Source organism: Lonchura striata, chromosome 23, assembly GCF_046129695.1.
Source record: "Lonchura striata isolate bLonStr1 chromosome 23, bLonStr1.mat, whole genome shotgun sequence".
NCBI classification, from domain to species: Eukaryota; Metazoa; Chordata; class Aves; order Passeriformes; family Estrildidae; genus Lonchura; species Lonchura striata.
The window spans coordinates 1,068,412-1,091,629 of record NC_134625.1 but is presented as its reverse complement, the minus strand read 5'-3'; the positions used below and the strand labels follow the sequence as shown (position 1 = coordinate 1,091,629).

General features: G+C 50.2%; 1 protein-coding gene across 2 annotated transcripts; it reads left to right on the top strand.

The window, feature by feature from the left end:
• The first annotated feature begins 396 nt into the window (after positions 1-396).
• On the top strand, positions 397-21,330 carry ST14 (ST14 transmembrane serine protease matriptase). 2 transcript variants are annotated; one of them, XM_077787961.1, is made up of 19 exons: positions 397-459; positions 11,015-11,174; positions 11,397-11,524; positions 12,084-12,154; positions 12,566-12,726; positions 13,168-13,203; positions 13,480-13,717; positions 13,854-13,993; positions 14,388-14,485; positions 14,955-15,064; positions 15,880-16,010; positions 16,269-16,373; positions 16,740-16,847; positions 17,213-17,326; positions 17,514-17,639; positions 18,012-18,198; positions 18,826-19,100; positions 19,405-19,541; positions 20,073-21,330. In XM_077787961.1, the coding sequence occupies exons 1-19, from the start codon at positions 454-456 to the stop codon at positions 20,232-20,234; spliced, it is 2,493 nt and encodes an 830-aa protein (XP_077644087.1). In that variant the 5' UTR covers positions 397-453; the 3' UTR covers positions 20,235-21,330. The 2 variants fall into 2 exon arrangements, with proteins under 2 accessions (XP_077644087.1, XP_021386737.1); XM_021531062.1 differs by lacking the exon at positions 397-459 and adding an exon at positions 2,558-2,656.
• Positions 21,331-23,218: the final 1,888 nt, after the last annotated feature.

Sequence of the window (23,218 nt, the reverse complement as noted above, 5' to 3'; positions counted from 1 at the left end):
AGTGAATCGGGCCTGTCGCTGGTGTGGATGGATAGTGCTCCTTTGCTCCTGGCAGCTGCCTCCACCAGAAGACTCTTCCCCCGCAGGCAGCCGACCTTCATTCCTTATGTAAGCAGTTCTTCCCTTCTTTCACGTGCATGGCATTCACAGGGCTGGAAGCTGATGCGGAAGGATCCTGCCTGCCCCGACAGTGTTTGCTGCTCCTGCAGCTGATCCTTGTCTGGGGTTCGAGCTCAGGGCGATTTATCTCTTGCAATTTGCACAGATTCTGACCAAGCCGGACTTGGTTCTCAGATTTCAGGGCTCGCCTTCATCCCAAACCTCGGCTCTGCTCTCAAGATGCTGTTGTGGCAACGCTGAGACAACGCAAGGAAAAGGAGGTGACAGCTTTTATTGGATAAACTGGTTCCAGTGGGAGCAAACAGAGGCTTTGCGGCTGACTGTTGCCATTGCATGAGGGTGAGTGCCTTGAACTTCATGCTTTATTGGGTTTTCACTGTGCCTCGGCTGGGCTCAGCATCTTTTAGTTAGACATGGAGATCTCTCACCAAAAAGCACGTGGCAGACAGGTTGGGAATTGTTGTTGTATGTTTTGGGGCTGTACACTGCCCAGGAGGAGACCTGCTCCCACCACGGTGACTTGGCTGCAGTACAGCCACAAAGGAAATCCCTGTGCTCCAGCAACAGAGAAACCAGAATCCTGGTATTGAGGCCTCGAACCAACCGCCTCCCAGCTATAGAATATTTACATTTTGTACATGTATTGCTTGCTGGTTTTCCCCACGGTGATTGTGGTCCCTTATTCAAAAAGGGCTCATGAATTAGTTTGTAAAATGTCAGTGGCTTGAATGGCAAGAAACAGTGAGCATTCATAGCTTTGTGTCGAACCAGGGATTGTGGATCTTCACATTTTGCTCTCATCTACATCCCTGAGCATGGGTGCTCGCCTGGCATCAGCCTGGAGGAGATCAGTGGATGCCCAAAACTGGAAGGATGTGTAGAATGTAGAAGCAGTGGTTCATCTGAAAACAGCTGCTTTGTATCCAGAGTATGCTCTTTCACGGGGTTGTTACGGCAGGCTGCAGCCAGGCAGGTAAGGGAGTGGCTGTAAAAACAGCGCTGGGCAGGGCTGGGCATCAGCGGGAGCGCTGAGAGCTCCTGACATCAGCAGCCTGACTAACACGACACCTTTTCAAGAGGCGTACCTTAAATCCAGGGATGCTGCTTCCTGTGCTGTGTTCCGCGGTGGGTGGAATTTTGGCAGCTGCTGAGGGGGTAGGGAAGGGGTGGTTTGTGTGTTTCTATACCACAGCAGGATCAGAGACCTCACTCCATCTCTATTTTTAGTCCCCCGCAAAAAAAAAAAAAAAAAAAAAAAAAAAAAAAAAAAAAAAAAACCACTTGCAAAAAGCCTGCAAAACTTCTGCTCCGCAGGAGACAACATAGAGCAAGGGAAAACAAAGGAGACTCTGCAAGGGATTTTCTGCGTGTGATCATCAACTCTTGTTTTACCAGAACAAGAGTTCTGGGAAATTTTAAGTGTTCAAATGTTTTTAAAAAAATCCAGTTTCAGGGCTGGATGCAATTGGTGCAAAAATGTTTGGATCAGCAGTGGGGTGGCCAGTTCAACTTTTGATGGGCATATCACATATTCATATGGACTGTCACATGTAAGGTGGAGAAAGGAAGAACTTTTACATTAAAAAGTGAGTTTGATCTAGCTATTTTAATCCTGGCATGCTCTTGAATGTGAGAAACCTAAATATTGGAGTGTGTGTGTGTGTATGAATCATCTTTTGAAGAAGGGGTAAATGGTGAAGTAAAACTAAATGCAGGTTTCAGTGTTACAAATTCTTTCAAACCTGCATTAGAGTGTTCTCAGAACCCCAGTTGCTCCTTTCCCTCTCTGTTAAATATTAAACCACACAGGCCCCAGGGGCTGTTGGGTGTGAGCATCGCCTGAATGACACATTTGGGTGCACATCCAGTTTCTGCAGCACTGCTGTGTTGTTCACTTTGTATCCTCTCTGTGTTAGTCAAAAGAAAGCTCATTCCTACAGTAGCTGTAGCCTTGCTGAGGGCAGGTTTCAGGCTGGGAAAAGGGAGTATTTTGCTTCCGAGTGTTTTTGGGAGCATGAGGCTTGTCCCTGGGGTAAACTGTCTGTTCATGCTGAGAATGCCCTTCTTTGCAGCAGGGTTTCATAGCACAATAATGTTGTCACCTGAGGAGGGATGAGACCCTGGATACACAAAGCTTTTCTTTAGGAATTATGCATCTTTGCATGCCAGCCAGCCCTCCTACCGATTGCAAGACGTCTTTTCTTGGTATGAGACAAGATTTTTCTGGTTTCATTGGCTAAAGTAAAGCTTGTGGCAGAAGGATCGCTTGGATGGTGCAGGGCTGATGTGGGGCTTTTTGGGCACAGTGTTTTCCCTTATTTCCGTGGCAGGAGGGGCGGGAGCGGCACAGACCTGCGGGGCGGTTCCGTGCCCGCACCTGCGGGAGCCCCGGGAGGAGGAGCCGGGCGCCGTGCCGGGCCGGGCCGTGCCGGGCCGCCGCCGCCGCGCCATGGCGGCCTGAGGCGCGCTCTGCCCGGCCATGGAGCGCGGCCCCCCGGCCCGCGGTGCCGCCGCGCGCTACAGCGCCCAGCTGCAGGTGAGCACACCGGGCGCCTGCCAGCCTGTGCCCAGCTGCCGCGTCCTCTGCTCGCTCCGGTTCCTCCAAGCCTGGTGGGTTCAGGGCTGCTCTGGATCCCTCAGGAAGGAGGGATTCCAGCTCACCCTTGGATAAGGTTAGGATAAGCTGTTTGGGGGACGTTGCTGAGCTCATCAGAGCAGAAAAAAAACCCCAGCTTTGGGGAAGTGGAGATCACCTGTCTGTGCCGATTTTGGGTCTCCTCGGTGTCAGTGCTGCCGTTGCTCCGCGGGTTTTGGTTTCAGCTGAGGGCAGTGGGTTTTGAGTAAAGATAAACTCCGTGCTAGTGAGTTGTGTGCAGAGTCTGGCTCTGGGTTGTTTAGCAACAGATCCGGCTAAACCTGTTCAAGCATCGTAAAGGACAATTTTAACCGAGAGCTGTGGGGCTTCATTAATTAACCGCTGCATTATTTATCAGTGTGTTCTGAGACCTGAGTGAGCTTCTTGTGTAGATCTTCCCGGCTGAGGGTTGGGCAGGGACGGCTGAGTTTGGGTTGCACCTCCAGAGCCTGTTCTGTGCCACAGAGCTGTTCCAAACACAGGGTTTTGGGTTAAAGCAGGACAGCAGCATTTCCCACCCTACCTGCAAGGTGTGTGGTGTCTGTCTCCAAGGCCTGGCTTTAGTAGTTATTATCTCGCAGCAACATAGGAGCTGCTGGTTCTGGCACTGATCAAAAAGCTGGCCTACAGCAAGAAATTTTCTCTTGCCTTCAGTTCCACTGTCCAGTGTGTGCCATGACTGGGACTGGGAAGGAGAGGCTCTCGCTGAAGCAGTTCAGCTCAAGCTTCTTGTCCCTAGCCAGACTGGGGTAACACTTGTGGGACATGATCTTCCCTGCCTGGCTTGTTCTCTTGGCAGAAGGTAGCTTTGTGCTCTGATTTGTTTTTATGCAGGACTGAGGCCTCAAGTGGGTCCCTTCCATGGTTCTGGATCAGTTTTCTCCCTATGTCAGTTCAAGAGAGACTGATCTGAGCCAGAGCAGCTTCCCTGAAGACAGTACCTGCTCTCCTGGCAGGAAACAGCACAAATATTTTGTCACCCATGGACTGTTGTTGGACTTGGCCCCTTATTCCTCCACTTATGAGAGTGGAGGAAATTAGTGGTTTTGCAACGTCTTGTGTCTCCTCCTGTGCTGGTAAAGGAGCTGCCGTAGTTCTTGGGCTGAGGAGAAGCTGCCCCTCTTCCTTAGAAAGGTGCAGAGTGTTTCCTTGGGGTAGTGGCTGGCAGGTGAGCTGCTGCTTGGGCCAGTTTGGCTGCTGTTGCTGCCAAAAGCAAACAGGGATAAGGAAGACACAATGAGAAAAGGGCTGAGGCCAGACCTTTGCTCAGCAAATGAAAGATCACTGTGTAAAACCTTTGAGGGAGCAGCAAGAGTGTTTGGAGGGCCTGGCTTGTGGAAAGTATCAGGGCAAAGGTTCTCCCCTTGCCCAAGGTAGAATGTATCATTTCCATCCAAAGGCCGCCTGGGACAGACTGGGAAATAATGCCCTGCAATATCCGGACCATGGGCTGGGATGGGGAGGGAGCAGCCAACAGGGATGGGGTTGGCAGACAGAGACCTTCCTGGTTGGAGGTGCTTGTGTTTTCCTGGCTGTTGGCTTCAAACATTGAAGACTCATGATCCTGATCCATCTCAGAACTGCAGGAATGAGTAAAGTGTCAAAAGGATTGTGGAGGTTGAGGTCTGGGGCTCTGCTGCTTTGGTTAAGCTGCTGGAGGCAGTTCTGTTTTCCAGGCAGTTCTGTCTGTACCAGGAAAGACATATGAGTGATTTAAATCAGCTGTTTGCATCTGTGGCATGTTTCTCTGCTGCTCTTGGGACATCAGTGTGTTGTAAGGAGGAATTTCATGGCCCATAGGTACACAGATCAGGGCTGTAGGGTACGTTTATTCCCAGCTTCTCCCCAAGAGTTGCTCAGATTTAAGTATAAAATTCTCTGCTACCACAGACACACAGAAGCGTGGTAGCTTTTTCTGAGCTGCTGTGATGCAGGACAGAGCTGCACCCATCAGCCTGGATGGGGCAGCAAGCCAAGCCTATGCTATCTCTGCAAACATTAACATTAGTTTCTTCTATAATAAACCTAAAGGAATTTGTTTTCTTGTATGACTCAGAGCGGTCACAAGACAATCTGCTGTAGAGGGTTAAGCTCAAACTTGGTATGTGAAATAGGTGTGTGTGACCTGTATCTTTCACTATTGCACCTGCCCTCTGTGCCTGAAGATGCAGTCTGTAGGACTCTGTCTTTGAGCTCTTGCCCCATATTCCCTTTTTAGTTTTGATGTCATAATTTTATACCTTCATTGTCCTTAATACAGAACTGAAGATGAAAAATAATGCACTGGAAAAGTTTCTTCAGTACTTTGCTGCCTGTGGTGAGGCAGCACAGCACGAATACATGTTACATAAGTTTCACTTCCCATGTGTGCTGTTTCCATGTATTTCTTATCAAGAGTAAGAAGAGAAGTGAGATGATTCTTATCAGATCTTTTTCCCTGTTTGGATTTGCAGCAAGAATTGGTGCAAGAGTTGATTTAAGGATGGTGTAGCTGTACTTGAGCGACTTGGCTGAAATAAGTTGCACATGCTGTTTACATTTGTTTTACTTTTCCGGATGGGTAACAGGCTGTTTTCCCTCATACCAGCATCGCAAAGCTGATGTTGGCTTTCAACATGATTCAGAAATTCTCAGCTTTTGAAAATACAACTTTTCTGGCTCTTTTTGCCACACAAGCCCACCCTGTTGGTCTCCTGAGCTCTGAACTGGCCTGCTGGCTATGTCGTGAGACTGTGGCTCAGTTGATGGGTTTCATTCCTCTCGTTTCTCATGTGGTATTTGTTTTAGTTTTTATTGAACACCACCCGAGGCAGGTGTCGATAAAAAGGGGGAGGTGGGAATTGCCACTTAGATACACAGCCTCGGATCTCCAAGTTCTAATTACCCTCAGGAGTCTAACCATCCACTCCAATGAGTCTGCTTCATCTCTGACCTCCCTATGCCTCCTCCAGCCTGGTATTTTATGGGTTCTTTTTCTTGGTGGTTTACATTGGTGTCAGATGGTGACGTTTTTTTGCTGTGAGATTTTATTTGGTTGCACACCTGCTCTTACCTTGTATGATCTGGGGAGCTTTGGCCCTGAACAGTGCCATGGCAGACCAGCAGAGTCTGAAGTTGGAAAAGTCAAAGGAAGTAGGTAAATCTCGTGTCTGGTGCTGGATGAACAAATTAACTGGTGGTCATAAAGGACTTGTGAAACTAATGGCCAGGAGCCCAGTCCTTCTGTGGGTCAGAGTCCTGTGAGCAGATGCAGACACTGAGGGAGAGATGAAGCGCCTGTTCTGGAGGAGAGTGGAACAGTAAGGGGTTTGGTGACTGGGACACGTCACCATCTGGGGGTGCCAAACAAGGCAGAAACCAGCCTCTATGTGGGATGCTGATTCCAGTGGGACCCCTGCTTTGCACACATCATGGTGGAGAGCAGTATTCTCTGGCATATCCCAGCTTTTCCATGATCCCTCACTGAGGAGAATCTCTCTGCTTTCCTGTGAGATCTCCAGTGAAGAGCTGGGTCCCACCGCCCCCTTGTGCCAGCTGCATTTCCTGCTGACAGAATTAGTCACCTCTGCATCTGGTTTGTCCAGTTGGACGGAGCATAGTCACCGTCTAAAAATACATCGTGTGGCTTACGGAAGGAGGAGTGGGAGGTCTGCTCTTCCCAGGACTGAGCTCAGACTCTGTCCAGAAGAGCACAGAGTTCTATAAATCCATCTATGTGCACTTCCTTTCCAAGTTTTTTCATGGAGTCGGTACTCCAGGGGAAACTGAGGCATGAGAGATCTGGGGCAGTGCCTGTCTGAGCCTTTCCCTGGATTGGCTTTTCTGCCACAGCTGATGCTGTGACCAGTGTGGGTCATACTGCCTGTGTGGGGAGCCTGGCCATACCGGCAAGGACTGAGTGAGGAGGAGCAGGAGGAAGTAACTGCTGCAGTGACTAAGGCAGAGAGAATATCAAGGGAGGTTTTCTGTTAACAATGTTTATTTGAGCAGTTTCCTTGAGAAGGATGAGACAGTCAGACCTTGAGTCACTTGGGGCTAGAGATGGTTTCTGGAGGAGCCATGGACAAGGTGAGACTAGAATGTGTTCAGCTACTCTAGTTTACAGCTGCTAATGTTCAGAGCACGCGAGGGAAATGTGCAGCAGCCATCAAGTAAAGGAGATTATCATTGCAGTTGTCTTTTTCTTGATTTAACTGTGATCTTTGAGTCTGTCTTTCCTGTGATTTCATCTGGTTTCCATCTAACTTAGAGGATGGTGACAGGATATTTTTCCTCTCAAGTGTTGGATGCGAAGGGGATATGGAGCACAGGGAGTGAGAGGGGCAGAGGCTGAGCTGCACTTGTGGGGCACAGGTGAGTCTGGTCCTCAGGTCAAACGGGTGGTTTTTGTGCAGTGTTGCAGTGCATTGCAACTGGGTTTCTTGTGTCCAGGGAGGGTGCAGCTGCCGGTGCCGGGCACGGCAACGAATGAGATGGGTCCTTGTTTCGGAAAGCTCGAGAATACATTTATTACCTGCGGGGAGGAGGGGCAGGATGGAGAGGAAAGACTGGGCAAAGGCAGGGTCATGGGGTTTTTATAGGGTATCACAGGGGTAGAGTCAGGGTTCGGGTCAAGGGAAGAGTTACTAGCAACAAAAGAGAGGTAAGATCAAATTCCTGTCTCTTAGGAACAGGGGCATTCCACAGTGCAGAGTGTGGGCAGGGAGGTTTCAGCCTCTTAGAGTTCAGCACACGGTTCCTCATCTGAGACCTTCTGCAGGGCCTGATTCATCATTTCAGCAGTGCTTGGGGGAGGCTTCAGATTCTTCACTGGGAAGAGTTTGCAGGAATGGCTGTTGCTTACCCAGGCTGTGATGGGTGAGGGCTCTTCACACAAGTGTCTGTGTTGGCTGAGGAACATAATGGCACCCATAAGGTGTGGGAATGGGAGAGGATGAGAGCTGGAATACAACACAGAGAGCGAGGAGGAAGGGAAACCTCTTTGAATGATGCCGCCTATCTGCTTGTAGTCACGGGTAACTTCTGGCAAGTGACTGTCAGTTGCTGCTTGTGCACCGTGTGCTGGAGGAGAAACAAAAGTGACCTGCCCGGAAGTCCCTGCACTCCTGTCTGCTCCGGTGTTGCTGCTGCCTCAGCTTTGGAGCAAGAACGAACTGACAAAGGCACGCTGTAAACTCTCACAGGTTTAACATTTTTCATACCTTTTTTTTTTTCTTTCTTTTTTTTTTTTTTTCTTTTTTTTTTTTTTTTTCCCCGAGGGAGGCAGATGGTAAGTTTTCCTGCCTAATTTTCTTGCTCCTAGGAACAGTCCGTGTGCCTGTGTGTGCTGGAGGCAGAAGGGAGCTCTGTTTACCTTCTGATTTAATCACACCCATTATTTTCTCCCTGGGAAAGTTTTCTTTCTGCAAGGACCCAATCTTTAGCTTAAAGGGAATGTTGCAATGCATCAGCCACATTGTTGTGCAGTGTTGTACAGCAGGAGCTCCTGCTTGCTGCTCACCCTTTTTTCTGACAGTTTGGTGAAAGGAAGTGTATGAATTCTGCAGATGGCAGAAGATCCCCGATGCTGAAGAGTTTTCTTATGGAATATAGGTTTTCCTTGCAGTTCTTCCTCGCTGGCTCCAGAAAGTCTGGGGAAACTGATAGATCATTTAAGTGCCTGAGAATGTGTTCTTGCCATAGGCCCCTTCAGATGTTAATAAAGAATTAAATACTTTGGAATACTTTGCTTCCTGCCAACAGCAGCAATGTCTTGTAAGTCCTGAGAAGGCTCAGCAATGTGAGCAGCCCTGTGGAAGGAGGGAGGATGTGCGTGCAAGTTTTGTGAACAGTTTCTTCTCTTTACCAGGTTTTGGGGGGTTTATTTCATTATTGAAAAACTGGTAGGAGCCAGTTTGGTAGACAGTGTGTCAAACTCCAGGTAGTTTTGACTTTGATTAAAGAATTTCTTGATTTAGGATGTCCCTGTGTATTTAAGCTTTATTTTGTATGTCATCTGTTTCAAAGTTTCCTTGGGTAATATCTGCAAGGTTTTCCTGTATGATCAGAAGCCAAACTATGATTAGAAGCACTGAATCAAAGGATTCGGAGCATTGCCCATGGAATTGTCCTCTGCAGCCCTGCTAGGTCTGTTTATTTTGGAGGTGGGTGGATTTTGGGGACAGAAACAGTTCTTTCTCTCTATTCTTAGGCAGTAAAACACAAAAATGAACAAATGCTCCCTCCTTGAACCGCCAAATTATAAAGTAAGAGGATTCTGAGAGCAGGTGATATGAAAACTGGTGGGTTGCTCTGGTCTTGGTGGTCTTCTGGTGTTTGGAGAATATTAAACTTACAGAGTCGTTGACAAAAACTCAGAGTAAGGTGCCTACCACTTCCCTTTTTGCTGTGAAGGGCCCTGGGCAAATATCACAAGGAGGAGAGGCTGCAGTGGGGTGTGGAGGGTGGGAGGAGAGCACAGGCATTGGGTGAAGAAAAGGGCAAAAGAAGTAGGGGAACGGTTCAAGGGGGAGCTGGGCTTTCCTGACAGGCAAGGATGAGGAAAGATAAGATGAAATTCAGTGAGGAAATGCAGTAAAGATGGCTTTTTCCTTATGTCTGTACAGCAGACTCGGAGATCCCTCTGTTAGCAGGATCCCCTTTGCTAGTTGTTTTTCACAGAATCCCAGAGTGGTTTGACTTGGAAGGGACCTTAAAGCCCATCCAGTCCCACCCACCTGCCATGGAAAGGGAAACCCTCCTCTAGACCAGGCTGCTCCAAGCCCTGTCCAACCTGGCCTTGGACATTGCCAGGGATGGCAGACATTGCCAGCTTCTCTGGGCAACCTGTGCCAAGGCCTCACCACCCTCAGAGGGAAGAATTTCTTTCCAGTATCTCATCTAGCCATGCTATCTTTTCATTTCGAAGCCATTCCCCTGTGTTCTATCAAGCTATATCCCCCTTGTTCATACTTTTCCCAAATTTAGGGGCTTGTGGCATTTGCATCAAATCAACCCAAGCTGTTGGAGTAGGTTTGTGTGAGCCTTGGGCTGAGAGAGGACAGGCAAAGTCTGATCCCGTGTTTGTGGAGACAGCATTACCCTTCTGGAGCACAGGGCATGTGGAAATGCTGCAGATTTTTGCAAGTCAGCACTTTGTGTTGTGGTGTCCATGCTGAGGTTCCAGAGGCCAGGCAGCTGCTGAATGCCTGCTAAGGAGAAAATGGGAAGGTGGTGAGCAGAAAAGTGTAGGATCCTCCTGTTTTGGGCCTTTGCAGCATGTGCAGAGCCCTTCCTGCCCAAGGGAGGCACAGATCCGAAGCAGATGTGGTGAGCTCTGCCCACATCACTGCCAGTGCTGGGAGGAGAGGATCCTTCAAGGTAGGTGTGGATTTGGGCCCCCATGATGTCCAACAGTACCAAGGATGCTGTGTGGGATCCTCAGAAAACATCTGGGTCTGCAGCTGTCCAACCTTCCACCCTTGCCCCTGGGTGGGAGGTACAGATACACAGGGCAAGGATGGAGGAACAGAACTGAAGGTGTGAGAAAGTGAAACCTTGGGGCACCTGTGGTTTTACAGCTGATATAGAGCTCAATGCTTCAACACATCTTCCACTTCCTCACCTAGCCCATTATGGGGTGGTGATGACAATGAGAGCTGTGTCATTTCTCATTCCTCTCTTCCACGTCTCTTGTGGGTGGTGGGGATGTTTGGTGTGTTCATCTTGGTTTTTTGGTTTATTTCTTTTAACAAGTATTTGTGCTGGATGAGAGATTCCAAGCAGAAACACAGGAGTGCTGGTGGCTCAGGAGGCATGACAGAGAGCTGTGAAAATGTAAAGGAAGGAAGCAGCTTGGTTTCTTCTTTTATGGAAATGCTATTTATAGCATGCTGTGCCCTGTGAGCTCTGGGTGACACACCAGCGCACAGTGAGCACTTTGTGGGGGTGAATTTTTCTCTGCAATTTCATCTGCTGAGGCAGATCTTGGAGCTTGTGGGCTTGTGACCTGCCATGGTCACAGGACAGTGTGTGGACTTGCCCCTGAGTTTGCTTGAGCTTGTTATATTAGGCCCAAAAAGGAGTTAGGTGTGTGCAGAAGAGAAAAGAAGAAACCTTCAGGATTTGTCCTGCTATGGCTGTGGAGCTGCCAGCACTGAGGTTTGCTCTCTGCTGCATTCCTTGTCCCCAGACCTGCTTCAGGCTGCTCTGTGGCTGGACCTCCCCAAGCCAGGCTTTGAGAACAGCTTTCCCACTGTCCTGCATTCCCTCCTCTCCCAGGACATGAACAACCTGGATGAAGGGGTGGAGTTTCTCCCTGCCATGAATTCCAAGAAGATGGAGAAGCGCGGACCAAAGCGACAGGTGGTCGTCACTGTCCTGATCATTATTTTTCTGCTTGTCTCCCTCACCACTGGCCTCCTGTTCTGGCACTTCAAATGTGAGTGTGACGTCTGGTGGGTGGTGACATGTAGGGTAACACCCTGGGAATGTATCAATCCACATGGAAAAGTTTTGTTACCCGGTCTTGCTCACATGTGCCCTCTCAAGCTCTGGAGACACAGTTTCCACCTCCCTGCCCCAAGTGGTGTCACTGGGGGTATGCTGTGACACCAGTCCTAGCTCTGACTGGCCTTCCTGACCCTTAGCTGTTCTCTTCCAGACAGGAACACACCTGTCCAGAAGGTTTTCAATGGCCACTTGCGGGTTCTGAACTGGGAATTCCTGGATGCCTATGAGAACTCCAGCTCTCCAGAGTTCAGTATGCTGGCCAAGAAGGTGAAGAGCACGGTAAGAGGTTTCTTGCCTACCTCCTTCTGCAAGGAAGGAATTCTTCTCTTGCCCCATGGCCATGGAGATATGCCATGTAAGATTCCTTGGAGCTTTCTCTGCTCACTTGTCACACTGGCTGGGACAAGGGACCTTCTTTGGAGCTGGATCTTGACATCCCAGCTCCAGCCCAGTGCCATGGCATCTCCCAGTGCCATAGGAGCTGCCAGGGCATGTCCCAGAATCACTGGATGAGTCAGGGACAGGAACTGACACAGACAAGTGTCTAAAAGAGGCTGAAGCTGTGTCTGGTCTTGCCTCTTCCCTCAGGCTTGGGGATTCACTTCCCCCAGGGAGGAGTGGGTGAGCTGAGTCAGAACAGGCTGTGATGGGCAGCTTTATATTCTTCTGGGGCTCTCAACTCTCCTTCTTTCTTTCTTTGGCTCTGCTGATTCCTGTACACAGGGATGCTAGGTATGTGCCCTGGTTTTCCTTTGCAGGCTTGAAGCTCTGTCTGTCTTTAGCCTTTTCCTTTCCCTCACTTCCAGACATGCTGAATACCCCTTTTTAACCCTTTCAGGTGGAGGAGATCTACAGGAATCATGCTGATATTGGTCCTTACCACAGAGAGACAGTAATCACTGCCTTCAGGTGAGTGTTAGGCACTGCCTGAGCCCCATCTAGGATACCAGGATATCACATCAGCCATTTACCCTCCTTCCCAGGATGCTGGGATAGAAGCACCCCAGTAGTCACCCTCAGTGGCACAAGAAAGGGTGAGCAGTAAAAAGTGACCTGAAAATGCATTTTGTTTTCTGCCAGATGTATTGGGAAAATCAAGGTGTGGTGCAGTGAACTGCAGTGGGTGTTGCCTGGCAGCATTGAGAGACTCCTTAGGCTGGCAGGGGCATTTGCTGTCTGCTTAACTTGTCATTGAAACTCTCCTTTTCCTGTGCCAGCCTCCAAAACTGGCTAATCAAGTAGTCTGGCCCCTTATTCTAGTGGTATTTGAGTCCTCCCATGTCTGTCCTTGCCCTCATCCCACAATTACCCTTTCCACAGTGAAGGCAGTGTCATTGCCTACTACTGGTCAGAATTCCTTGTGCCCAAATACCGGGAAGGGAGCCTGGACAGGGCAATGGCTGACAAGCAGAGCCTGGTGCAGAGGTGGAACCCCCGCCTGAGAAACCCCATGCTGAAGGTGGAGTCGGTCATTGCTTTCCGTGAGTATTGGTTCCACTGTCCCTGGGCCTCTGTATGGGACCAGGTGGGATATTTCTCTAGAAGGAGAGGGTGCTGGTCACAGCCCTCTCATGGGAAAGCCAGCCTTGAGGCTGGTGTAAGGACGTGGATGTCACAGCACAGCTTATTGGGGTTTACAGCCTAAAGGGGGGCTACATGGACCTTGCTCCCCTTTGCTCAAATGCTCTGTGTTCCCCTCTGAGTCCAGGGAAGAGGGACAAGGATGAGTTCTCCCTCTGCAGAGGGAAAGTTTGCTCCTTCAGCTCCCAGAGGCCAGGAAGGAGCAGCCTCTCCTGCCAGTGTGCAGGGAGAGATTCTGCAAGTGAGGCCAGATCAATGACAGTCTGAGGAACAACCTCAGCTTTGTGCCCAGGGATTTCCCATAGCCCAGAGGGTGATGCCAGCTCTGTTTTCTCCTGCAGCTGTGGACCCCAGCATAGCTCACTCCGCCCGGGACAGTAAGTATAGTTCTTCCATCTCAGTGGTCTCTTTAGGGTGGTGTTTCTCTTGCAGGATGGGGAAGGGAGGGTTCGGAGAGGTGCTGTGCATGCAAGGCAGACTCCAGTGTGCTTCTTGGAGCTGGTTTGGGGTTGGACAGACTGTGGCATAGGCCTTGCTGTTATCCAGGAAGAGCCATCTGCCCTGGGATAGCCTGCAGCAATTATTCTCTGCATCCCAAGGAAAGGCAGGGCAAGGCTTCTTTGCCTTTTAACTATTCCCTACTCTCTGGGCAGACAGCTGCATGTTCTCCCTTCACGCCAAGGAAGGGAAGGTCACCAGTTTCACCACGCCGGGCTTCCCCAACAGCCCATACCCCAACAATGCCCTCTGCTACTGGGCATTGAGGGCAGATGCCAGTTCCAGCATCAGTCTCACCTTCAAGACCCTGGAGCTGGAGCCGTGCAGAGATGACAGTGACTACATCAAGGTGTATGACTCTCTGAGCCCTGTGGAGCCCCACGCCTTGGTTAGGTGGGTATTCCTGTATGGCACCAAGTCCAGGGTGATCCTGAGATGTCCTGCTCCTGCCCCTCCTCAGAGCTGAGCTGTGCTGCTTGAGGCTTCCTGTGCCAGCAGTGCCTTATGGATTCTGTCCTTTGCTTCCTAGGCTTTGTGGGAATTATGCCCCATCCTACAACCTGACCTTCCTGTCCTCCCAGAATGTCATGCTAGTCACGTTGGTTACCAACAAGGAGGGGCGATTCCCTGGCTTTAAGGCTGAGTTCTTCCAGCTCCCAAAGATGAAAGGTGAGCAGAGGCCTTGGCCTGTTTCCCCATGTCTCATGGGCAGCTAAACAGGAAGGTGGCTGTGGCTGTAGTCAGTTTTTCAGGGATGTTTCCAGGGCTAGAGCGCCTGGAAGCAGGTCACCTCTTGGCGCTTGCCTTGCCTACAGTGTTCTTGGCTGCAGTGAAGATATCCCCAAGCAGGCAAAAATGAGATGTTGGATTAGACATGCAGATTGATGGAAGCACCTTATTGATCTCCTGGGTTCTCTCAAGCCTTGGATCAGAGCTGCTCTCTCCAGAGAGTGAATTAACCTTATTAGAGACTGTTGTCTCTGCCTCCAACGACAGCCAGCTGAGCCTTGGAAGAACCACATCTAAATTTCTAATTTGTTATTACCTTCCTGCTTGTTTTTAGCCTGCGGTGGGATCCTGAAGGGAGACAGTGGCACCTTCACAACTCCCTATTACCCAGCACACTACCCCCCAGACATGGACTGTGTCTGGAACATTGAGGTGAGATGGGCCCTCTCTTTCTCTTAACAAGTCTGTTAAATGACCTTGATCATCATGGTGCAAGGGAGCTCAGAGCAGCTGGGGCTCAGAGGCTCCAAGTCTGGCATGACTGAGGGAACCCTTAGGAGCTGGAAGCAAAGGCAGAAGAAGTTGCAAGAGGCCTGAACCCCACAGGAGACCATGAAAAATCCCGTAACTTCACACAAGAAGGATGAGAGTATGGGATTTGGGACTGGCCAGTTACTGGCTGTTGACCAAAGGCCTGGCTTCCACTCCTCTGTATGCCTGTTCCACTGGGGATTCTGGAGCTAGGGTGACTCCATGACTTTATGAAACTGTTTCTTTTCCTGCTGGAAAACTGACTTCCCCATTTTAGTTATGTTCTGTCCTCCCCCCAAGCACAACCCTCTTCCTGTGAAACTATTCCTTTTTCCTTGCTCCAGAAAGCAACATGTGCTTTCTTTTGCAGGTTCCCTCTATAAAGAGCGTGAAGGTGCGTTTCAACATGTTCTTTGTGCTAGAGCCTGGGATCCCAGTCAGCTCCTGCACCAAAGACTATGTGCAGATCAATGGCACAAGGTGAGTGTTGGGTGGCTGAACCCATGGAGTGGCTTTATTTGGTTAGGAAAGCACAGAACCTTGTGCTTTCCTTAATTTGCTGTGGGAACAAATGTGCTAGTGCTGTCAGGGCTGGGAGGAGGCAAGAGGGTACCCAGAACTGCCTCATGATGAGTGGGGAGCCCCATACTTGGTTCTGTGGTGTGCTGCATCTGAACTACCCCTCAGATACTGTGGAGCATCACAGCACACAGCTCAGGTGTCAGAAGGCAGGAACATCTGGGGTGGGTTTGCTTGAATGAGCAGCTCTCCATTCTCAGAGCACTCATATCCTGGAATGCTTTTCCAGATGCATTCCCTGGCCTGATAGAAGCTGGGCCAGACAGAAAACTTAGTACCTCACAGGGAGGTGATTAATCTTGTTTCACAATGTTTTGGACAAGGGAGCTGACCCTGCCTCAGAGAGAGGGCTTCAAAGTCAGCACCTGCCTCTGCAGTGCTGTTCATGTACATGATCCCACTTGGCCATGGTGAGATGGGATCCTGCATGAGTCTAGTGTATCTGAGATCAGACACATGGGGCAGGCAGAGTTGTGGAAGAACTTGTTCCCAGTCATTCCTAAAGTCACAAGTTTTTGTTTACAACTGGCCCAAACCTTCTGCCAGCAGCAGCAGAATTCAGAACCTGAGGCCCAGTAGTCTGTGCTGGAATCAGACTTGCTCCCTGCTCTCCTGCCCCCTCAGCTCCCTGAGTGTGCAGGGAGATCAGGGATACAAGGAAGTTTTCTTGGTGCTGACTTCCAGCCCTTTGACTCCTCTTTGCTCTCTCCCTGCAGGTACTGTGGGGAGCGCTCCCAGTTTGTGGTGGCCAGTACCACCAACAAAATCGAGCTCCAGTTCCACTCAGACCAATCCTACACAGACACAGGCTTCTCTGCAGAGTTCCTGTCCTATGACTCCAGTGACCGTGAGTTGAAACCCTGGGGCTGGGGTGGGGAAAGTGGTTTCCCTGAGATATGGAGCTGTCCCTCCTCTCTGTTTACACTGCCCTGTAAATTGGGAAGCAGCCTTTTCCAGGGGAATAGCAACATGCCTTGCTTTCCTGCAAACCTCCTGGTCTTCCTGCTGTGTTCTGCTGTAAGCAGGCATAGGGAACTCTGCAGAAGGGATGTAGAGGGAGCACCAAGAGGGCTTATATGTGGTTTTATCCCTCTCTCCCTCTCAGCCTGCCCTGGCAAGTTCACTTGCAATACTGGCCGCTGCATTGACAGGAGTATGCGCTGTGATGGGTGGCTGGACTGTGTGGACGGCAGTGATGAGAGGTCCTGCAGTAAGTCCGGCCTTGGTTTCTCTTTGGCACAGCATGGGAAAGGCCATGTTGCCCTGGGGTGGTTAGGCTTGTTCTGGGTAATGTGACTTAGTTCTGGCCAGAACCAGCACTGCTGCCTTCCTCCAGGTTGGAATGAGACTCGGTGTGCAATTTGGGATCTCTTCTCAGCATAAGAGCTGTGGGCTCCTGCAAATCCAGCCCTCTCCCAGTGACATCACTCTCTCTTTCCAGTTCCTCCCAGCTGGGAATGTGTTTTTCTGTGTAATCCTGCTGGTTGTGGGTTTGGCTGAGCTGAATGGTATGGAGGTACACATTTCATTACCCAACTGGGTAGGCTTTTCAGTGATTCTTACTCTGCTCTTCCAGCCTGTACCGAGCAGCAGTTCAGATGCCAGAATGGCTGGTGCAAGCCAAAGTTCTGGGTCTGTGACAACGTGAACGACTGTGGCGACAACAGCGATGAGCTACAATGCAGTGAGTGACTCACCCTGCAGGCACAAAGGGCTGAGGGCTCAAGCAGGCACACAGGGGTAATGGAGGCTCATGGGATGGAGGGAAGTGCTGTGCTGGAAATGAGCAGGCAAAAAAACCCAGGCATGGTAGGCACTCACCTGATAGAGGTGAATGAGAGCACAGAGGAAAGAAGGATGAACAGAGGTGTAGGATTAGAAAGGGCTGAATAACTGAGTGGTGGTGTGTAGTTTGAAGAAGAGACTGGAGATAGTATTTTGGAGCTGCAGAGGCTTTACTTGTCTCAGTGAGAGGAGCTGGGCTCAGCTGTGTGCTGAGGTGCTGCAGAACTTATGCCCAGCCCTCAGGAGCTGCTCTCTTGTCCCCAGGCTGTTCAGCTGACAGCTTCAAGTGCAACAACGGGAAGTGTGTCCCCAGCACACAGAAATGCGATGGCAAGGACGACTGTGGGGACGGGAGTGATGAGGGCAGCTGCAGCACAGGTGAGGGTTAGCTGCTGTGAGACTGCCAGCAAACACAGCCTCTGATGGAATTCCTTGGGCTGGGCACCCTCGTGTGTGTGTGTTTGCATGGGGTGTAAATGCCATGGGGTTGGGCAGAAGAGGTGGACGTGATGTGACCTCCCCAGAACTGGGGCTAACCCCTGTGCCTTCATCCTGCCTGCATCAGGCCAGACCATAGTCCCCTGCAAGGAGTACACGTACAAGTGCCGCAGTGGACGCTGCATCAGCAAACAGAACCCTGAGTGCGACGGGGAGCAGGACTGTGAGGACCACTCGGACGAGGACAACTGCAGTGAGTGCCTGAGGAATGGGGGAGACATGGGATTCTGGACTAGGTCTCTCAGAGAAACACCCTAGTGTGGCAGAGAGAGCCCCTGGATGTTTCTGTGCAGGAGCTTGATCTGGAAATATCTAAGCCATGTTCTTTAGCAGCCTGTGGGGATATCTGTGTTATTCAGGAAGGCTTAGATGGGTAATACAGGGGTTTATCTCCCCTTTACAGAGTTGGCTAGTAAATGTTGTAGCTAATTTAGCATCTGTGCAGAGAACATCAGCCCTTCCTGACATGGGTAGCAGGGTATTTGTGCTGTCAGATGTCCTGGAGGAACAGAGGGGAGGCGTGGGGTGGGAACAGGAGAAACCAAGCGTTCCTTCTCTGCTCTAGACTGTGGGCTCCGCTCCTACGTCAGGAAGTCACGGATCGTTGGTGGGCAGAACTCGGACGTGGGAGAGTGGCCATGGCAGGTCAGCCTGCACGTCAAGAGCCAGGGCCACATCTGTGGGGCCTCGCTGGTGTCAGCAAGCTGGCTGGTGTCAGCAGCACACTGCTTCCTGCCACTGCAAGGCATCAGGTACCGGCCTCACATCCCTGTGCTTCCAGGTATTTCAGAGAATCACAGAATAAGCTGAGTTGGAAGAAACCCTCAAGGATCACCGAATCCAGCTCCTGGCCCTGCACAGCACCATCCCTAAGAGTCACACCATGTGCCTGAGAGTACCATCCAAATGCTTCTTGAGCTCAGTCAGGCATGATGCTGTGGCCACTGCCCTGGGGAGTACCTGACCACCCTCTGGGGAAAGGAGCCTTTTCCTGATACCTAACTTAAACCTCCCCTGACACAATTTCAGGCTATTTCCCTCTGGTCCTGTCACTGGGCACCACAGAACAGAGTCTGCCCCTCTTCTCTCCCTCACAAGGAAATTTTAACTGCAATGACGTGTCCCCTCAGTCTCCTCTTCTCCAGGCTGAATAGACCAAGTGCTCTCAGCTGCTCCTTATACGGCTTCCCCTTCAACATCTTCATTGCCCTTCTTTGGAAGTTCTCTAACAGTTTAATATTATTCTTATATTGTGCGACCAAAACCACAATATTCCAACCCTGACTCTGAGAGGCATTCCTCAAGGAAACTGTTTAAGGTAGTGAGCAGTGCTGTCTCCAAGATAAGGTCTCACCCTGTGTTTCATGGGCCCCATGCAGGTACTCAGACCCCAGCCTATGGACAGCCTACCTGGGGCTGACTGACCAAGGTGACCGCAGTGGCCCCAATGTGCAAACCCGCAAAATCAAGCGCATCATTTCCCACCCCTTCTTCAATGACTACACCTATGACTATGATATTGCTGTGCTGGAGCTGCAGAGCCCTGTCACCTTCACAGCTGTTGTCCAGCCCATTTGCCTGCCTGATGCCACCCACAACTTCCCTGTGGGCAAGGACCTGTGGGTGACTGGATGGGGAGCAACTGCAGAAGGAGGTGAGCACTGGCATGTGATTTGGGGCTGCATTGATGTATTTTAAACAGGTTGCCAGAAGAAGCTGTGGCTACCACATCCCTGGAAGCCTTCCAGGCCATGTTGGACAGGGCTTGGAGCAACCTAGTCTAGTGGAAATTGTCCCTACCTATGGCAGGGGGTGGAACAAGACAGGCTTTAGTTCTCTTCAAATTCAAACAATTCTGGTATTCTACAAGTCTATGATTTCTGTGTTTCTTGAGGGAAAATACGGGGACCTGCTTAAAAATGTGTATTTTTACCTAAGATGCTCCTCCATCTTGGCAGGCACGGGAGCCTCCATCCTGCAGAAGGCAGAGATCCGGCTCATCAACCAGACTGTGTGTAACCAGCTCCTGACAGATCAGCTGACGCCACGCATGATGTGCGTGGGGATCCTGACCGGTGGTGTGGATGCCTGCCAGGTAAGGCAGCACCTGGATTTAGTGTTCATTAGTGGTTATTAGGCAGGGAGACAGGCCTTTGCTCAGCCATGCTCATTCTGGTACTTCCATTTACATTTACATTTTTAACATAAATCTGTGGGAATTCTCCTGGATTCAGACAACGAACAGATTACAGTGGGCACCAGCAGCAAGTGTGTTGATGCATGACTTATGACTCCAAAACTACAGCCCAAAACCACAGGATTTAGACCCCATCTCACCAGCTAGGACATACAGCCGTACTCCAACTTCTGACTGTTATTCAGAGTCTTAGTTAATAAGCCAGACTCGTTGACTGGTATTTTATAGTTTTTTGTTCTGGCACTGTGGCTCTTATTGCCATGCTTTAATTTTTGTTTCAGGGAATAGCCAAAAAATTGTAATGACAGCTGACTTAAATGGGGATTTCCTGACTGATTATTTCTTGCTCAGTTTTTGTGATGACTTTAACACTGTGCACAAGGGTGATCTATGGAGTTGGTGCTTATGCTCCTGTGTGGTTCTGTGCAGGGAGACTCTGGGGGGCCCCTGGTCAGTGTGGAGCCCAGTAGTCGGATGTTCCTGGCCGGCGTGGTGAGCTGGGGTGATGGCTGTGCCCAGAGGAACAAACCTGGGGTGTACAGCCGGCTCACAAGCCTGCGAGACTGGATCCAGGAGCACACAGGCCTCTAGGGATGGATCCCTGCCTGGACACTCTTGGACAGCAATGGCTGGAGGCACTTGGCAGTGCCAGCCATGCCCAGCCTCTACTGTGAACTTGAACCCTCCCTCTACCTCGCTGAGAGCACCTGGGACTCCACGTGCAACCAGAGCTGATGGTTTGGTTTAGCCCTTAGTCTGAGAAGTCCATGTTTGGAGAAGTTTCCCTTCTGGGCGGGGTAAACTAGTGCAGCTCCCGTGAACAATCTGAATGAGCCATCACTCAAGATTACATATAGTAATAAACTTTTTAAAAAATCTAATTAAAAAAAAGACAAACAGTTTTGAGTTTAGAGACAAACTTTATTGGACAAGTTCAAAAACAAGGTTTCAGCATATATACTAAATTGTGCATTTGTTTTCAAATATCCATCCATACCCTTTCTCTAGTGTTCAGCCATAGTGGGGTTGAAGGGAGGTCTTACATCGTTTTGGGGGAATTCCGTTTGAGATCCCTCCCTTGTCCCACACCATGGTCCCCTCCTTCTGTCCTCTGTCCACCTCTGCTTCTGGCATGGCCAAGTCCAGGATTGGGGGCTGGAAAGAGAGATGTTGGGCTGAAACACCACCGCTCATCCTGAGGAAAGGCACAGGCAAAGATCAAATGCCATCACTCACCCCAAAGAAAGCCATGGGCAGGGCTCAAACATTATCACTCACTGTGAGGGAAGCCACAAGCAGAGCTACTGGCACACGTGGAGACCTAGAGCCCTTGGCATCACTGGATTGTGCCTTAATGTCACACTAAGCTGAGCTGATGCAGCTTCTTCTGAGCCCCAGGTGCCTGGAATCACTGTGAAGAGCACAAGGGCTGCACTGAATTCTTCCTAGAGTGCTCCCCACAAGGACACCACCAGTCAGCTGTGCACACCAGCCTTACACCTATCTTACTTTTGTAAAGAAAAATGTGACTTGTGAATGTGCTGATTTTCTTCCTTTTTCCTCTGTAGTCTGTTCCTGCCCCAGCAAAGCACACTGCAGCTGAGTTAGTCCCTTCCTCACCTGTAAATACATTGTTTTGTAAAACTCTCAGAACTGAGATTCTGCAATAAACTGGGATATTTTCTAATACTGTGGCTGTGTGGTTCTTTCTGAGGCTCTGTGCAAGTTCCTGGAACAGAAACCTACAGCACAGACCCCCAGTGCTAAGGGAGAAGCTGAGCCTCTCCCAGTAAAACACTTCACTACTGTTTTGCACAGCAGTGCCACTGTGGTGGAGAGACGTGCAGAAATCTTCACAAGAAACAACTGTAAGGGCTTGTCTTGGTTCGACAAGACAGGAGTCTGTAAAAGAGGGCAAAGCCTCCTGTGCAATGGAGAACGGCAAACCCCCCTCCCTCTGAATTACCAGGATCTTTAAATTAAAAGGCTCTCAGGCAAAGATATGGGAGTGGGAGTAACAATTCTTTACTAGGAGAAAACTAGACAACAATTTAAAAAAAAAAAGGCAAATGCAATCGGTACAAACAAAACCAGTGAAAGAAAAAGTCCAGAACCTGGGGAATGCCAGTATCAGTTCTGCTGGGACAATTGCTTCCCTTGCAATAGTTGATGAGTTGCAGCTGCAGAGGTGATCTTTAGAAGGGTATAGTTTTCCTCTGAAGATCTGGTGGCAGTGGGGCCGGTCTTCCTCTGTGCCGGGGTTGCCTCTGAGCTCCGCCGCCGTCGGCTCAGCGCGCGCCGGCTGCTTCGCTGCGAGTGCCGCCGAAAAGAGAGCGAGCGAGAGCTGCTTCCCCAGAAATCCCGCAAAGAGAGAGAGAGCTGCTTCTCTCGGAGTCCCGCCCAGAGAGCTGCCTCCTCTCCCCAAAAAGCTACCCCTTTAAACAACAATAGAGTGCTTGGCTTCCCCCCTCTGGGTGGGACCCCTCACGGTGTTACATTTACCAGCCCTTCATTGAATCAGTCAATGGTGTATAAACAAACCATTGCCTCTACAGGGCAAAACCATTGTCTCTGAGAGAGATAACAAAAACCTGTCCAACCGGTTTTTTCTTCAACAGATGGCAAATGGAATACAAGCTTATCTTACAACCCAGGACATTATCCACCCCTTATTCTATTTCCATCTGCACACCATGAAATCTTACACCCAGTTCTCTCTTAAGACCAAGTTTCCCTGTGGTACACAGCGGGTCTCCCCATCTTCCTGCATTACCCACCAAGTGTAACCAGGTCCTTGAGCAAAGACAATCCCACAAATGGGTTGGTCTTTGCCTGAGGTGGGATTAATCCAAACAGTTTTCCCTAAAATACCTTTCATATGTACTACAGGGACCTTATCTCCATCTACTGCGTGTAAGGGTTCTGACTGAGCAGGGCCAGCTCGATTGACAGACCCCCGGGTGTTGACCATCCAGGTTGCTTTTGCCAGGTTAATTTCCCAGTTTCTAAATGTTCCCCCACCAAGTGCCTTCAGGGTAGTCTTAAGGAGTCCGTTGCACCGTTCAACTTTGCCGGCAGCTGGAGCATGATAGGGAATATGATATATCCATTCGATACCATGTTCTCTGGCCCAGGTGTTGATAAGGCTGTTCTTGAAATGGGTGCCGTTGTCAGACTCAATTCTCTCAGGGGTGCCGTGTCTCCACAGGACTTGCTTTTCCAAGCCTAAGATGGTGTTCCGGGCAGTGGCATGAGGTACAGGGAAAGTCTCCAGCCATCCAGTGGTGGCTTCCACCATGGTCAACACGTAGCGCTTGCCTTGGCATGTCTGGGGCAGTGTGATGTAGTCAATCTGCCAGGCCTCCCCATACTTGTACTTGGACCACCGCCCACCATACCATAGGGGCTTCACTCTCTTGGCCTGTTTGATGGCAGCACACGTCTCACAGTCATGGATAACCTGGGAAACACTGTCCATGGTTAGATCCACCCCTCGGTCTCGTGCCCACTTGTAGGTGGCATCTCTGCCCTGATGACCTGAGGCATCATGAGCCCATCGAGCCAGGAACAACTCC